General features: G+C 36.4%; 1 protein-coding gene across 4 annotated transcripts in view; it reads right to left on the reverse strand.

The window, feature by feature from the left end:
• Positions 1–9,015: 9,015 nt before the first annotated feature.
• Positions 9,016–16,511, reverse strand: part of cpne5a (copine Va) — a 105,733-nt gene continuing 98,237 nt past the window's right edge. For all 4 annotated transcript variants that reach the window (XM_038283088.1, XM_038283087.1, XM_038283090.1 and 1 more), the window contains 4 exons: positions 15,361–15,463; positions 12,067–12,124; positions 11,761–11,834; positions 9,016–9,574 (listed from right to left, as the gene is read on the reverse strand). In XM_038283088.1, the coding sequence (XP_038139016.1) occupies positions 9,386–9,574; positions 11,761–11,834; positions 12,067–12,124; positions 15,361–15,463 (424 nt within the window). In that variant the 3' untranslated portion in view covers positions 9,016–9,385. The remainder of the gene's footprint in view (positions 9,575–11,760; positions 11,835–12,066; positions 12,125–15,360; positions 15,464–16,511) is intronic.

Consider the following 16,511-nt stretch of genomic DNA (forward strand, 5'->3'; position numbering starts at 1 on the left):
GTGAAGTAGAAACACTTGGGCCTTGCGAAAGGACTACAACTAAGCGTAAACAGGCCCCCTTTCCGTTTCCGGTGGCGGAGGGATATTGACTATTCCAACAGAACTCAATGGGATTTACAAAATGCTAAATAAAACACTACAGGAAAGTTTTTTCTTCACGAAACTTTTTTTGGAACGTCATTAAACAGCGCTGACGACCCGGTGAGTAGCATATTTTAAAAAAAGAACGTTTAAGGTTGTTTTAAGGACATTATCGACATGCACTATGCAAGCCATTCTGAAGCAGCCAGGGGGGATTCTGCATGAGCCAAATAGCCGAGACAGGACCAATCGTCAAAATTTTGGTGTCGATCATTCGATTTCATCCTGGACACTACAGAAAATGGGCTAAAAGTGTTAAAAACCGGAATCCTCCTTTAAAGGGTAAAAACCTCATTCCATTGGATCTACCCAAATTTAAAGTAAATACACTTATTTTAGGATATTTTCACTCATTTTTAGATGAGGTTTACAGTGCTAAGAATGATCAACACTTGTTTAGATAACTGCAGTTATATACAATAGTGATGAACTGAACATGTAGGTTTAGTTCTGATTTTTAATCTAAAGGTAACAGTAGGTGTTTGCCAGTGTTATGAATGCCTTTCTCTTCAGTTGACCTGGTAAAGGCAGGTTACATTGTAAATCCAGTGCAGACTACAGCCCTTTGTATTAACTCAAATAGACTCTAATAGAAAATACAGGAGAAACCTTAAAGGGATAGTTCGGGATTTTTGACATGAATCTGTATGGCATCCCCATCACCAGTGGCATGCAATCACACTGACTTACCCCTGGCAGCATCCTGTGAGCAGAGTTCTCGTCCAGCTTTGGTCAAGCCGAAAGTAGTCCGACAGGTTTGCTAGACCCAGCGAAATAAAACGTTTCTCTTCCCAAAACATTATGTGTTCAAAAGAGTGATATTTTTGCATCCCAAAAACATTGTAGTGGAAAAAGTCACACGTCGTTATCACTTGGTCCTATTTTCTCTCTGTTCGTATCAGTGCGCGCGACACCATGACCTGACAGCTAGGGCCTGACAACAGCCAGATGCATGTCTCGTTCCGCCCAGCTAGGAGCTAGGCGGAGCGAGACATGCATCTGGCTGTTGTCAGGTTAGTAGGCCCTAGCTGTCAGGTCATGGTGTCGCGCACACTGATACGAACAGAGAGAAAATAGGACCAAGTGATAACGACGTGTGACTTTTTCCACTACAATGTTTTTGGGATGCAAAAATATCACTCTTTTGAACACATAATGTTTTGGGAAGAGAAACGTTTTATTTCGCTGGGTCTAGCAAACCTGTCGGACTACTTTCGGCTTGACCAAAGCTGGACGAGAACTCTGCTCACAGGATGCTGCCAGGGGTAAGTCAGTGTGATTGCATGACACTGGTGATGGGGATGCCATACAGATTCATGTCAAAAATCCCGAACTATCCCTTTAAGCTTTATTTTCCAGTGTCAGTGCCCTTCTTTTTTTTCTGTAAAGGATTTGAACCGAAGTGCTTTGCTGACACAAATGGTTGCTTCTGTGTGCATTAAGACTCCTGCTGGATAAAAAAAAATTTTTTTTCCTTATTTGACCTTCATTCTATTCAATTAAACAGTGGGACTGAACTTTTCCAAAGTTGTTGCAGGTATGGAGATCAAACACAATCTTATATACTTTCTCCTGTGTGGTGCGGCTTAAAGATTATTGCTTTTCTTCATTAACTTGTAAGGGTTAGAATTATAAACTTGGTTAGCAAGTTTTAAAAAATGTATATTAAAATGTTTTATGTAAAACTAAGTGTTTTGTACAACCATTTTGTTTGCAGCTAATGTTAACAAAATAATTCATGGTGATCCAGACATATCTCACCAATTTAACTTACCGTACTATACAATCCAAACAACTTAAACATGAAGAGTTTTTAAAGATTTATTGAAAGAGTATTGCAATTTTAATGCAAAGAAATGAGTCATTTGGAGAGTCAAACAGGGATTAAATAGTTATACTGGCAATAGATTGGAAATAATAAATTTTTAGATTGTCTGAGATGACATATTTAAAGCCTTGTGATCTTTTTTTGTTGACTTGTGCACTTGTTATTAATGTGTTGTTGCTTTTTTGCTAAAGAAATTAGTTGTGTTCAGGGAAGCTCGGATAAGACACCATGATTCACCAGAGCAGGCAGATTTTACACAGTGAGTGTACAGTATCTGTACTTAATGAATAAATTACTGAGGAAATACATACAAATATCTGACTATATTGTCATATATTATATGACGTTATATTGAACATGACGTCAGAGTAAAATCAAAAGTAGGAGAGCATGTTGCCTGGCACCATTGAACCAGAAAGGGCCCAGGTTACTGCAAGTCCAAACTGTCAGCCTGTGCAGCTGCATGAACTCCCACAGGTGAGAAAAACACTACAGACAGTTATGGCTCTTTTATAAACAAATCGAAAACACAGAACCCAGCGTTGAAATATATCCGCTAAAAATCACAGAAGTTTATAAAATGAGAAATTGTAAATGTTACTTTAACTCAAATTTATTTTGTGCAATAAACTCACATAGATTGGAACCTGGAAGCAAGAATGGTTTGTGTGAAGAATTGATATCAAGAGTTTCTGTAAAGGGACTCATAATGATTTTTTAAAGGATTTAGTTCTGGATTCTTGCTAGGTCTTTACAAAACTTTATTTCTTTTCTATGAACCAAATCTGATTGAAATAGAAAATCCTCTATAACCACACATTTCCAGCAGATACTTTTCAGTTTGTGTTTGGAACTGGTTATCCCTTCCGTAAAAATTCAAAAAATATCCACTGGACTTGGTCTCCAAGATTTGAAGACGTTTTGCCACCTCTCCAGGAAGCTTTCTCAATTCAAATGTCTGGATCCGCAGTGAGTTTGAGTCTTATATAGACAAAGCCTTGTATCGCTTGGAAACATGCAAATGGTAATGGAACTGGTTATCATTTTATCCTGTCATGGCGCTGATGGCTGGCATTGTTGCTCATTTCATTCACCCGTCTACCTCAGCCCTGTTCCTAATCACTGCTAATCTGATGCACCTGCTCCTGTTTCTATTTAAACTCCTTGATCCCAGCCACCAGTGCCAGATTATTTTTGGGCCTTTGGTGTAGAGAGAGTTAGAGCATTACTAATAGTGTTCTGTTTGCTTGATCCTGACCCGTTTCTGTATTTGGACCTTTGAGCCTGCCTGCCCCCGTCTGATCTGTTTGCCTGGTCTGTCTTCAGACTCTTGTTGGATTCTTCTGTGGACTGAACCTTGATCTGCCTCTTGACTTCGCCCTGTGGATTATCCTGCCTTCCTTCATCTGTTTGGGTTAAGGGCTTCCCTCTAGCACAAAGAAATTGAGTAAAACATTAGAGAAAGAGGCGAATAGATAGTCTGGAGGGTTTTTCTAGTCAAATAAAGAATTATGCAGCTGGAGAGGACACATATTCCTTGGCTCCAAATGGACAAACCTTAAAGAAAGGGTTCTGTTGAAGTCGAGCAATGTAAACAGAGCAGCGGGCTTGTTTTTTTTTTTCAGCTGTTTCCAGTTTTCCCTGAGTTGTGGTGTGATCCACAGAGAGTGAACAGATGAGTGATTTCCAGCAGATCAGAAAGAGAGCAGCTATAGGGGAGGTAAGACAATGTGGAAAATATTTATTGGTAAGTTTGCAAGGGAGGAGGTCTTCTGAGGAAAAGCTGTGGAAATCCTCCAGCTTGGAGACTTTGAGTCATGAAGTCACAATAGTTTTGGGAACTCTGGAAGCATTTTCCACAAGATCTTGATTCTACAACAGGGATTGGCCTGTTTAAATCAAAGTACAAGACCATTTTTCTCCACATCCTTTATTTCTTGTGGTAGCACTTCTACTTTGATCTACCTAGTTTGATCTATTTTTTATCTACCTTTTTTTTAACTTGCTTTGTAATGTTTTCCTTTATTTCTTTGTGTTTTCTTATGTATTTCTTTTAAGCATTTTGATCATCGTTCTTGTGGAGGAGGAAGTATTTTTACAAATAAATGACAGTCTGATTAAAATGCAAGTAACTGGGATCTGTATCATTGGAGTTTTTTTCTGAAGTAATAATTTTTGTCAGCTAGTGGTATATAGATAGACAATGTTTTTTTTGTTTTGTTTTTTTTTGCAATTGTCTTCCTATCAATTCTCCCGGACCAGTTAGTCTTATTTTTTTTTACTTTTATGACTTATATGATGATTTCATTTTTAAGAAAACATAAGTTTTCTGTAAAGTAAAATCATCCAAGATGTTCTGTTATTGATGAACATTTCAACTGTGAGTATCAACCATATCTGTATATATATATATTTAATTATTATTATTTTTTTATTATTTATCATGTTCTTGTTTGAGCGTCATGGTGGAGCAATTGTTTGCATTTTTCTTTCTTAAGAGTGACTGTATGTTGTATAGTTGTGTGTCTCTTTTTCCCGTAGCCGTCTCATGGGTTTATCCTGCCTTTTTTCTCTTGATTGATAGAAACTGGCACTAGTCCCCCCGGAAAATAAGCAGGTATAGGAAATGACTTTATTGTCTCATGTCTGCATAATGGCATATCGAAAAAACTTTTTTTTTTTTACTCAATGCTTCCCCGGTATTTGAAGAAAAACACTAACCCGCATTCTGCCAAAGTTATCAATAGTTTATTTATCTTCAGTTAAGGCAGTCCATTTCAAAGCATTTCACAAACCACAGTATGATGACAGTATCATGTCTTACACTTGGTTTGGAAATTTTTATTTCAGCATGCAAGTCAGAGATCAAAAGAGGTATGTAAACAACCTGGGTTAAAACAGGAGCAGTGGCAAGAAGAACCCATTCATTGTGTATCCGATAGGAAAAGAATGGAAAGAAAGCATAGATGCAACATGCTGGAAGAGGCTGTTATCTCTAAACAGCACCCTATGTCACATATAAAGCCAGTGGGAGATGCAGTAATCAGGTGAAATGAAGGAAAAACCACCAAACTTCCTGCCACTTTGGCACAAACATGCACATTGTGTACAGAGACTAAAGTTCAACAACTGAACACATGTTGGCACTGGACATTCCTTATACGGGGCTTATTTATGTACATAATTAGAGTTCAGCCTCAAAGATCTGTGAAAAAAAATTAAATCATCTTCCACTAAAGAAAATAAATTGCTCTGTTGCTAAAAAATATAACTCAGAAAGTAATGCTTCACAATTGCATAAGTGATCACTGTGTCCTTGGTAATTTTCATTTCTTTTCCCTGTGGGGAAGTCATGAGCCTCAGGGAAAAGAATAAAAAAAACTTTTCATAATCTGAGAAAAGATGCTCATTAAAAAAACCTTTAATGATTCTGTAGTTTAACTGATTTCTTGTCATAATAAACCCATTAATTCTATCTGAAAAGTGCACTACTTCTATTTCAAAGGTTTCTGCTCTTTTTTCTCTTTTATTCTCACAGACTACGACCTGCATATTAATGTTCATTTATTTGCTTCACGCAGCGAAATACTCTTCTCGTTATTAGGAATAAGTCGTTTTAGACGGAAAAAAAAAAGAAATGCAAATAAGTTATCACAGTAGAAGCTGTTAAATGATGACTCTCTGAGATATTATATTTCTGAAGTGGATATTGTTTTATTTTGTGATAAATGGCTTTCGTTAGAGGTATACTGGCATTTCTGAGTTTTATGCAACTTCACAGCCTTGTTTAAGGTCAGATAACACAATTATTTTTGGCAGCAGATTAAACTCTGCTTCGTCTTCTGAGGGAAAGAATATAATCATTGTGCATTAATCTAAAAAGAAAAAAAAGGTTCTGGACTGACACTACGGAGTTTAGTGTCTCTAAACTGAGTTTCTGGAGACTTATTAAACCTTTAAAGCTCTGTGAAAGCTTTCGGAGCAACAGGACTTAGAAAACAAATAGGAAACAGCAAATAAGTACTTTTTACATTAACATACAGTAGATAACTTAAAATAGTCATATTCTATGATAACACAATAAACTCATGTTAACATTGGTTCTCCACTTTCATCCAATTACACCTTGAATAGAAACAAGATGAAAAGAAAAGTGATAGCACAAACCGTCTTAATGAAACCCATGCTAAAAGTGATTAATGTAAATAGCCACAGTTAAATTGTAAACAATTCTTGGTTTTAAAAAGTGTACAACATGGCTTAGCATTTACCTCAAAGAATATTAGGGAAGAGCAACAGGTATAAAAGATACAGAATTCTGATGGACACAGAGTGACTAAACAGCTGCCACTGCAACAGTCCCAATCATCTCCAACAGTTTCTTTGTGCACATGTTAAACACCTGGGTAAACTGAATTTGGATATGTTTTTAATACAGTAGGCACATCCGGGTCAAAGCATGTAGTGATAGGGAGAAAGAGGAGAAGAAAATAAAAATGTATCTTCTAAAAGATAATGTAATGAACTAAAGTTTAAACTGTCACAACAAAATGTATGATTATTATTGGTACCCCTGGAAATATGAGTAAAAAAGACTTGTATGTATGTATTTATATTTTGCTGCATTGACATAATCTCACTCCAAAAATAAAATCCACCTTTTGTACATTCAATGGGTTAATAATCCCCTTTAAGAAGTTGTTGGACAAAAAAAAAATAGCTGTTGCTCATTGGCACTCCTCACATTTCTTATAAAACCCTGTAAACATTACTTTTTTGTTTTATTTAGCTTGTTTAAACTAATCAGAGTGTCCAAACATTGTTTTCCAACAATGTCATCACAACTCAGCAAACTGCCTAAATTTTCCCTATCACTGGCAGAACCAAGATGAGGTTTAAATCTACTGAAAATTATTAAAAATTGAAGGTGAACGCATAGGGAATATTTTGGTAAGGAATGTAATCTTAGGCTCTGTTTGAAAGTCCACCCTAACCCCTAGATCCTTCAATCGCTATATAGATCGGGACTATATAGTGGACTTTATAATGAAGTCAGTTAACTGGCCGTTCGGAGCGATGATCTACTTACCACTCCCCATTGGTCAAGTGACTCTGCCTCGCCACACGGTGCCTGCGGCATCATTGCTATTAGTCACCAATGTCGGGTAGCGACAGTCGTAGGCGACAGCGGGCCGCTGTGACAACAAATCTCACGAAAAACAAATCCCATCTCCTCTCCTAAAATCCTATGAGAGCCCTCCTCACAAAGCATTCCGGAATATATCTGCTTGTCTAGTGACCATGGATGATCACTACTTTTCAAGCTGCTTTGTGGGAACATTTCGAGTCCACTACTTTTTCATCCACTAGACATTCAGACACTCATTTAAAATGGCGTAACCACTATATAGTTCCCTACATAGAGGTTAGGGCGGACAGTCGGACACAGCCTTAGTGTTGGTAGGTCTGTATAACAACCATAGATCAGCTTTTTCTTTGTTTGCTGTTTTTTTTTTCTTTTTTCATGGGGCCTTAATCTGAACTGTGTACTTTGGTCAGATTAGATTTGCATTGATTCTATTGGCAGCATGAGCTCCAGGTGGATTTAGTGTGAAATAACTTAACTATAGTTTAAAAAAGAAGATCATGAACACTGCTGAGCATAATGGAGGATCTGTTATGGTAAAGTGTTTGTCTCTGTTTTTTACAGTCCTGAGTACCTTGCTCAACTGAATTATAATCAGGGTATTTTCATCAACATATAACCAAATCAATGAAGAGTGGGCTTACATCATACAATAAAATCAATCAGCTTTCCCAGTGTGCAGGCCTAAATCCTATACTCATCCCTCTAAATCATTACATCTGGGGTTAAAGGTTGGATTGTTAGAAAATCTTCAGTGTCAAGCTACTGCAATTAAAGATTCATCCATGCCTTTAAGAGTCTAACATTTTCTAACTAAGGGATAGAAAAGTGTAAAAGGGGTGCACGAACTTTAACGATATACTACAAAACAGCTGTCTAAGTAAAATAACGACGTTTCAATAGCAGATGGAAAAATACATAAAGAGAAAAACAACTGCATGTGAAGTTATGAAAAACAGTAAAGACAAACAGCTGACCCAGACTGAGTGCAGTCAAGCTTAAACGGGGCCTAGTTTAATACTCCCAGTAATACTTGTTTTTGTTGAATAAAAAAAAAACATACACGTGTACTCTCTTAAAACCAAGTTACCACTAGGAAATGATTTCTCATAGTTATGGCCTTCCTCAAGATCTAAATACATTTAAGGAAGAAATGATGGGAGAAAGTTGACATCAGATTTAAAGAATAAAGGATCCTTCAAAGGCCAAATTACCAAATAACAAAAAAAAAAAAATAATGGTAGGAATATAATTGTAAGAAATACAAGTAGGATGGGAAAAGAATGTCACTTCAATACAATTGACTTTTTTGCATACAGATAGCAAAGACGAGGTTGTGCTAGGAATTATGTAGTTATTTTCATGTAAACATCCCGCTCATTATGGTAAGCAAAATATAGTTTGATATATAAGTATATTCAGCATAATATTTCCCAAATAATAATTTTGTCTAAAATACTAGAAGAGAATATTAAAGCTGTGCCGTAATGCAATGTTATCCTTCTCATTATTTTTATTATAGATGATTTTCGAAAATAAAAGTATTTAGCTAAACAATATGAGGACTTTGTGCTTTTGTTTTGACAGTTAGTGCATTTGTTTATATAAAGATTAAAAATACATATAAGAAATGAAAATCTGTATATTCACTACGTAGACTATGTAACAGCTCACGATAAAAAAGAATCCTAATGAGAGAAAATGTATTCCCATATTGTTGGATGATTTGATCACATGCTTTTATGGTATAGTCTTTATCAAAGTAGAAATGGGGATTGTTTTCTAATGCTGGTCACAAAAAGTAATTTTGAAAACTACTTGGTATGTGCTTCCCTCTATCCTCTTATTTGAATCAAAAACCAATAAAATCTCCTGAAAAAAAAAAAAAAGATTATGCTAGATTATCACATAAACTCCAGAAAAATATCACTAACAAAATACAAACTGGCACATCCTAATATGTGTAAGCCTTCAACAAGGCCTTTCCTACAGACTCACTCTTCGTTACATCACCACTTTGACAGGTTTGACAGCAAACACCTAAAACTTCCCTCTGCACTGCTCTCCTCTCAGCGCTCTCAAAGAATGAAACATTCTGATTATCAACAAGTTCCTCTTCAGCTGTCTTACTACTCCGACTCATCGTGGAGTTTTATTGTGTTTCATTGGAGTAAAAATGCCCCAAAGCCTCTCCACTGTGTGCTCAAAGAATCATTTGTATTAATCTGTGAAGCGACCCATTCAAGGCAGTGCCTTGTGGTATGCAGAGATCAAACAGACTCAGTCTCACGCTGCTCACAGGATGAGTAAGGTGGGGGGACAGGGTTGGGTTTGATGGCTCTGCTCTTCATGTAGGAGATCAGCTGATCGGGGATTTCAGCCAGAACATCCTTGGCCAGGCGTGCCATGCTAAGGACGTGGTTACCTGTGCGGTCCATGTAGTCTCTGAATGGTACAAACTAGAAGACAAAGGAGAAAATGATTTCTCTTCTAAATATGATATGAATAGATATGAAAAATAAGTTACATTTTCATCCAGCTATTACAAAACTGAGAATGGTGAATATTTTATAGAAAAATGTGATATTAAAATATTTTTAGTTTTGTGAGAGTACGTAACCATGTTTAGATACAGTATATAATAGATAATAATAATTTGCACCCGTTTTAGATCTACCTGATATTTTTTTCTTTTTTTTGCTAAATGGAAACATAACATATTCTACGGCACATCATTTAAAAAAAAAATAAAATAAAATGAATTCTTATTTTAATGTTTTACATACATTTTTGATGAAATTATGTAATCTGTCATGATCTTGGCACTAGTGGCTGGCCTAATGCTCATTTCTTTCACCTGTCTAATTCTGCCCAGTTTCCATATACTGCTCATCTAATCCACCTGCTCCTGCTTCTATATATACGGCCCAGTCCTAACAATCGGGGCCTAATCATTGATGCTCTACTTCATGTTCTCGTTCTCAAAGGCCAGGGGAGAGAGGGTTTTTTGCATTTCGTAGTGGTCCTGATATCCTGACCTGTTCTGCCTCTCAAGCACTGAGCCTTCCGGTTCCCGTCTGAACATTCTTCCTGAACTATCTGTGGATTCCTGGAACCCTAAACCAGCCTGTTCCTGTTCTGATTGGTTCCTGTTCCGCAGCATCTGGTATACTCTAGGCGTTGCCCGCAGCATCTTTTTTGGCAGCCCACTGGCTGGATCCTATCTAATTTTCTGGAGATAGACTGAACTGTTAAACCAGAGTTTCCAGTCATAGACATCCTAGCCGCAGCCGCTGCAGATCTGCAGCTCCACTTCTGCTATGTTAAATAAAAGCTTTAAAGTATCCCACGGTCGGTCTCGCCTTGAGTACTGGGTCATGAAATTTTGAAAATAAAAGGACTCTTATGTCTTCTCTGACATTTCGCACATTCTCCCAATGGACAATACTTAGTGAATCACCATTTCCTGCTTAGAATAAGAAGAAGTATATAATTATGCTGTTTAGACAACACTATTCTTCCACAGGAGTAGCTTATGCTGGTCGCTTTAAAATAAGAATTTTTTGGTGACCAGGTGTGTCCAAAAACTAGTCCGTGCCTTTAAACTGCCTTTAAAGGGGAACAACATTTTTTTTTTTTACATTGGCCATCATACACACTCCACTTTGTTTAAAAAATATATAAATATAACAAATATAACCGTGGATGTTTGGGGGACAGTGATTGGCCTACATGTTATGAATGCTGGCGTACCATAAAGAATAAATTATGAACAGTATAGTTTGTGCCTTCAATCTGTTGCCCATAGGAACACGTTACTTGGTTATAACCTAACCAAATATCTTCTGAACAGCTCCAAATGACACAAAGCTCATATGGGTGACTAGAACATGATGTAATAACATAAAATCAAGGGGCCAATAAAAAAAACGGCATTCTCTTTTAACATACACCATCCCATAACTACACTGTCATTACTACACCACCACCTTGAGAGATAGCTGCTGACAGTTGCATAAATTGTTTATGCTAATCAGTATCCTGATTTGCCACCATTGTGAGGTGGATAGATTATATCAGCAAAGTAGAAGTGCTCAGCAATACAGATTTGGACAGATTTGTGAACAATATTCTTTTTAAAGGCCATCTGTATAAAAAGTCTTTAAACTTTAGTTAAGATCAAGAAAATATTTACCAAGAAGAAAGTTAAGTTTATATTTATGTTTAGTACATATCTCAAAACTGGAAATATGGCATGAATTTTTAGGACATAATTGATTTATATATTTAGCAAACGTTGGGCTGCATGCTGCTTGCCTAATGAAAACATGAAAAGTAAATTGAATGTCAGTTATTGTTCCCATTTTGAGATTTGACTGCAAAAGTTGACATTTTATCTTAGAAAAGCCCTTCAAAATATATAGTCCAAGTCACTCAGCTTGTGATATATACAAGAACATAAGCAGAAGAAATTTAATTTAAGGTGGTCAGGTTAAAGGAGGACGTAACATGACATGCACTAAATGAAATTTACATCTTCAGGTACTGTATAGATTTTGAAAAAAGAAATGTTTTTTTTTTTCCATTCTTTTGGGTCAATAGAAAAAGAATCTGCTGTAAGAGGAAAATGACAAAAATAACTTACCTGCACAATGTCTCGCTCTGCCAACTTCCCTCTTGATGAGATTCTGACATCATCGCCATCCAGCTCAACCATTGCTACAGAGACGGAAATATTTTGATCATATAATCCCAATTACGCTGTGATATTAATAGATTAACACTTTTTTTTCTTTAGATGAGTCGTTAGGAAAGGGAAAATTGTAATTAAACTTTAGTTAATGATACTTGTGGAAAATATCTGTTTGTAAAAAGCATGAGCTTGTTGAATGAAGCCCATTACAGGCGCAATAGAGGGATGACAACAACAATATTTCCGTTGAATTCTCACCATCAAACTCAGCTTGGCCAACTCCAACAATAATGATAGACATCGGAAGTTTTGCACCCTGTCATAAAAACAAAAGAAGCACCAGCAATCAGTGGGTGTATGACAAAATGTTAGTGCATTTTGACTTGTAAACATAGAACACATAGTTTACTGAGTTGCAAAGCTTAGTGAGGAAACACATCATTTAGATGCAATGCAAAACCCTGTAAGAAGTCCAGTTTACAAACAGGTATGAAATAAATAGGTCAAAAATAGATTTAAAAAAAAAAGTTGTGAGACTTAATGACAAAAAAAGAAAACATATAGACAGCCCAGTCCTGCAGATAAAGTACATGAGTGTATGTGAAAATATCACTCTGTCTCATATGCCTTATTCATTAGGTCAGCAGACAGAAATGCACCACAGTATACTTTAGAAACACCCGATTGTAGCTTTGTATTTAACTCCATTTAACCCTAAACAAGGATTAAATCTTAATACTGTGGTTTAATAAGGATCATTCTGATTTGTGGTGCAGAGCTACATGCACTTAAAACACGGCACTGATGCTCAATATATGAAAGCTCTGGCATGAATGAATGATATGTGCTTGTGGTAAAAATGCATTTGCAGGGTGAAAGTAGGCCAGGCTTCCTGCAAAAACCTCCCCAAGGGAGAGGTCTGTCACAGATAGGAGTAAATAGACTGCAGAGGACCACCCCTTTCACAGTCTTTATCAATTTTCCCCCTCTAACTCTTTTTCCATTTTTATCTTTTCCACTTCATTCGTTCCTCAAGAACTTTCCCACTTGCTCAAGAAATACATATTCAGTTTGCTCCTTTTCCCTTAAGATCCCACAGGCACATACTATACCTATAAATGCCAGATCAAATCCTCTTTTCAGAGCTGAATTATTCAGTCTACACCATTTGTTACTTTGCTTGTACTGTAAAGTCACTCAGGGGACCTCACTCCAACATGAATTTAGACTCTCACAATCGAAGACCACAAGAAGAATCTCAAGATGTCCGAATTGTGATAAAAGAACCAGCTGTAATTAGTATAAAAAAGCTTGATGAATCAAAATAAGATTTTACAGAAATAAGTAATCTCTTTTGAAGAAGAGAAGAATACGGAAATCTTTGTTGGTAGATTATACTCCTAGATCAGATGGAGCTCTTGAAACCTAGCTTGAAATGAAAACCTATATGAAGGATTGATCAATTGAATTAAGAATCAGCAAAAAACTCATATGTGCAGAAACTGCTGGCTTCTTTAAAACAGCTCTAAAAAGGTTTTTTTTAAAGCTTGTTTTTATCATAGATTTTTATTGAATTAATTTTTTGCTTCTTTAACATAACATACAAAATCAAAAATTTAATCTAAATTTGAATTTAAATTAGCATTCAATTCCTCTGTTTTAACATTTGTTGCTTTTATTCAATGATTTTAAGTAAATTAAATTGGATTTGACAAACTGCAGAGACTCTACTGTAGTTCTATGGTGGTTAACCCCCTCCCCCCCACTATCTACTCTATTCTACCCTGAAACAGTTGGCCCAAATTTTGCGTTTTAAAAAGGCTGGGTTCTTTGGGTAGTATAGATTACTTCTATCTGTTGAAAGCTATTACTTTTTGGCAAAGGATGAAAAAAATCTACTTATACAGTAAAAGGTCAGAAATTTCACATAACCTTAAATACGTATATCCTTACTTTAGGTAAGATTTGTGGATTAAATAGGTCAAACAAGAAATATTCCACATACACCTTCACAGTTTTAATTTTTCTTGGTTGATTTAAATATGATAACATGTTTATATTGGTAAAGTGTATTTATCCTAAATTGTATATTTAAAAAAAAAATAATCTCTTTATCTCTTACTTTATTAATCAAATGAATATGCCATTCCATTGTTTACTCAGCATGATGATTTATGTATTAAGTAATGCATTGCTAAGAGATTCAGTCAGATATTATTAGACCTTATGGCACTGCCTCGTTTTATCAGGGCTCAGGCGTTGTTTAAATGATAAGAGGAACATTTCTCTGTTTTTGTTGCTGAACCAATATAACTGAAGCTTAACATAAAAAATGGGTGCAAATTGCTCCTAAGTGCTGGACTTTGTGGTTGTGTTTGCAGCTGCATGTATTTAATGGGATCTGCTTTATAAATTAAGTGTAGAAATGAACAAATAGCAGCTGGAATCGCATTAGTGTCACAACGTATCGACATCATTTACAGCCTTAGCTACTAAAAACTATGCATTTATTATGAGCAAATATTTATAGAAAGTACTTGATAAGAACATAACACTTAATGTAGGAATGAGCGGCCATTTTGATTAGGTTTTAAAGAACGGCATGCTAAATTTGTGAAGGAGCTGAAATTAAGGGTCCAGTCTATTGGTGAATAATTCTGATTATTGTAATGTGCATTGAACGTTAAAATTGCTATTGAATTTAGAAAAGCACAATTTACCTGAAACTAGATTTCAAACTCAAAATTTTGCATTAAAAAGAGGGTCATGAATATGACACAACTTACTGTTTCATAAAATCTTCATATTTAGCCCCACTTGAATGAAAATTTAACACCAGTGTGTCACCAGCTTCAGTCACTGTCATTTGTATAGCCTAAAATATCCCAAACATTGAAAAACGTGCTACGAAGAAAAGTGTTGTAATAATCTTTGTGATTTGTCTCTGCAGAACGAAGCCTGAATGCAAAAGGATATCCAGGCTTTAGCTCTGTAGACAGAAGTGGGAGAATCCTGGTCCTGGCAGCAGTGAGTGAGTTCAGGTTGAGCAGAGAGCAGAGCAGCAGACAAGATCTTAAAAGGAAGGTGTGGCTGTTCGAAAAGTTTGATTAACAGTCGCAAATTCCCTTTAAACCCAGTCTGCTGGGGGTCAGAGTGCTGTTGCTGGGAAGGTTTACCTGGACGATGATTATTCCTGAACAAACATCAGACCAAAACCAGCTGTACGGTACAATAAACATGCAGAATGTATTAATTAAGTAACAAACAAAAAATGTAAATAAAAGCTATTTTAAGTTGTCAACATGCACTAGTTTTCAGTTAGAAAGATGCATATTATTGCATATTAAACCATAAATGCTGAGCAGAGTGCAGAAAAAAAATACTAAAAATCTCCCGAATCTACCATTTGGCTTTTAAATTCTCAGAGTAACAGAAAAGCCGGAAAGCTGCAATGAGATAAACTAAAAGAACCTGAAATGCCAGTGTATTATAAGGCAGCAGAATGCTCAGAAAGACATCAACATCCTCCAGGTAGTGTAGAGAAGCACTTACATTCACTATTGCCTCCTTGGTCTGAGCCATGTCTGATATTACTCCATCTGTAATGATGAGCAGGACAAAATACTGAGATCCATCCTGCACAGCTGCTGCATACCTGGGTCAAGGGAATAAGGAGGAGAGCATGAGGCACATCAGAATAAAGTAGAGTTTGAATAATGTTTAAAAAGCCACATGGGCAAGGCTCTGCACTGAATGCTGAGAGTGGCAGAAGCAACCGAAGTGAACATCTAAGAGCTGCAGAGAAATAACTGCAGTGTCAAATATTTTAAGAAAAGATGAAAACATGTCTCTGCACTGAGTGACACATTAATGTATTATAAACATGGTAAATGCTAAAATATTCTGTATAGCTTCTCAAAAGTCTTTACAGATAGCATTAGAGAACCCATCAGTGATACCACTGTGAGAGTGTCCTAGTTTCAATTGCCCATCGCTGGCTGCCCTATGAATAATTTATGAAGCAGTTTTTGCAATCGCAGCAGTCTTATTCTTTCAGAACACTATTGATTGTCTAGCACCAATAACACCAGCTTTGATGAGCCAGAGGAGGAAGATGACAAACAGGATCACTGCAGGTGCCAAGGATAGGTCAAAGGTGAGCCCTTACGTTTTACCACACCCTTTACACCAGCATGACAAATGTGACTGCAAGATGCTGGCATTTTAATCACAGTGTGCAGCTGGGAGCAGCCTGAGCGATGACAGTGTTTAGAGATTGAAGAGACATTTAACCTCTTCAACTTTATTATAAGTTTAAGATCCTTCCCACTTTTAGGTGCAAAGCCAAACACAGATTCCTACATTTATCAAACAGAGAATGAGAAGATTAAAAGTATGAACCATTAATCCCCCAGGTTTATATCTAATAACCAGTATGTATCATACATCAGTGTTATATAAGCCCTTAACATCATAAGCTGCTTTAACCAGCCACAAAAAAATATATGTCCTTCTGGAACAGATGTGACAGCCGTAGTCTGCCCATGTACAATAAGAAGTCATTGTTTCCTTTCTGGTTTTTAAATGGCGGTTTGTACTTCATCTGCAGGGTTTCGTTATTCTTTATTCCTGTCACATCATCATTAAAGTTTTTTTTTTTTTTTTATTCCACTAATTTCTACACATATTGGCCTCTGAGAAGA

This window comes from Cyprinodon tularosa, unplaced genomic scaffold, assembly GCF_016077235.1.
Source record: "Cyprinodon tularosa strain WSP-4 unplaced genomic scaffold, ASM1607723v1 ctg19, whole genome shotgun sequence".
In the NCBI taxonomy this organism is placed as follows: domain Eukaryota; kingdom Metazoa; phylum Chordata; class Actinopteri; order Cyprinodontiformes; family Cyprinodontidae; genus Cyprinodon; species Cyprinodon tularosa.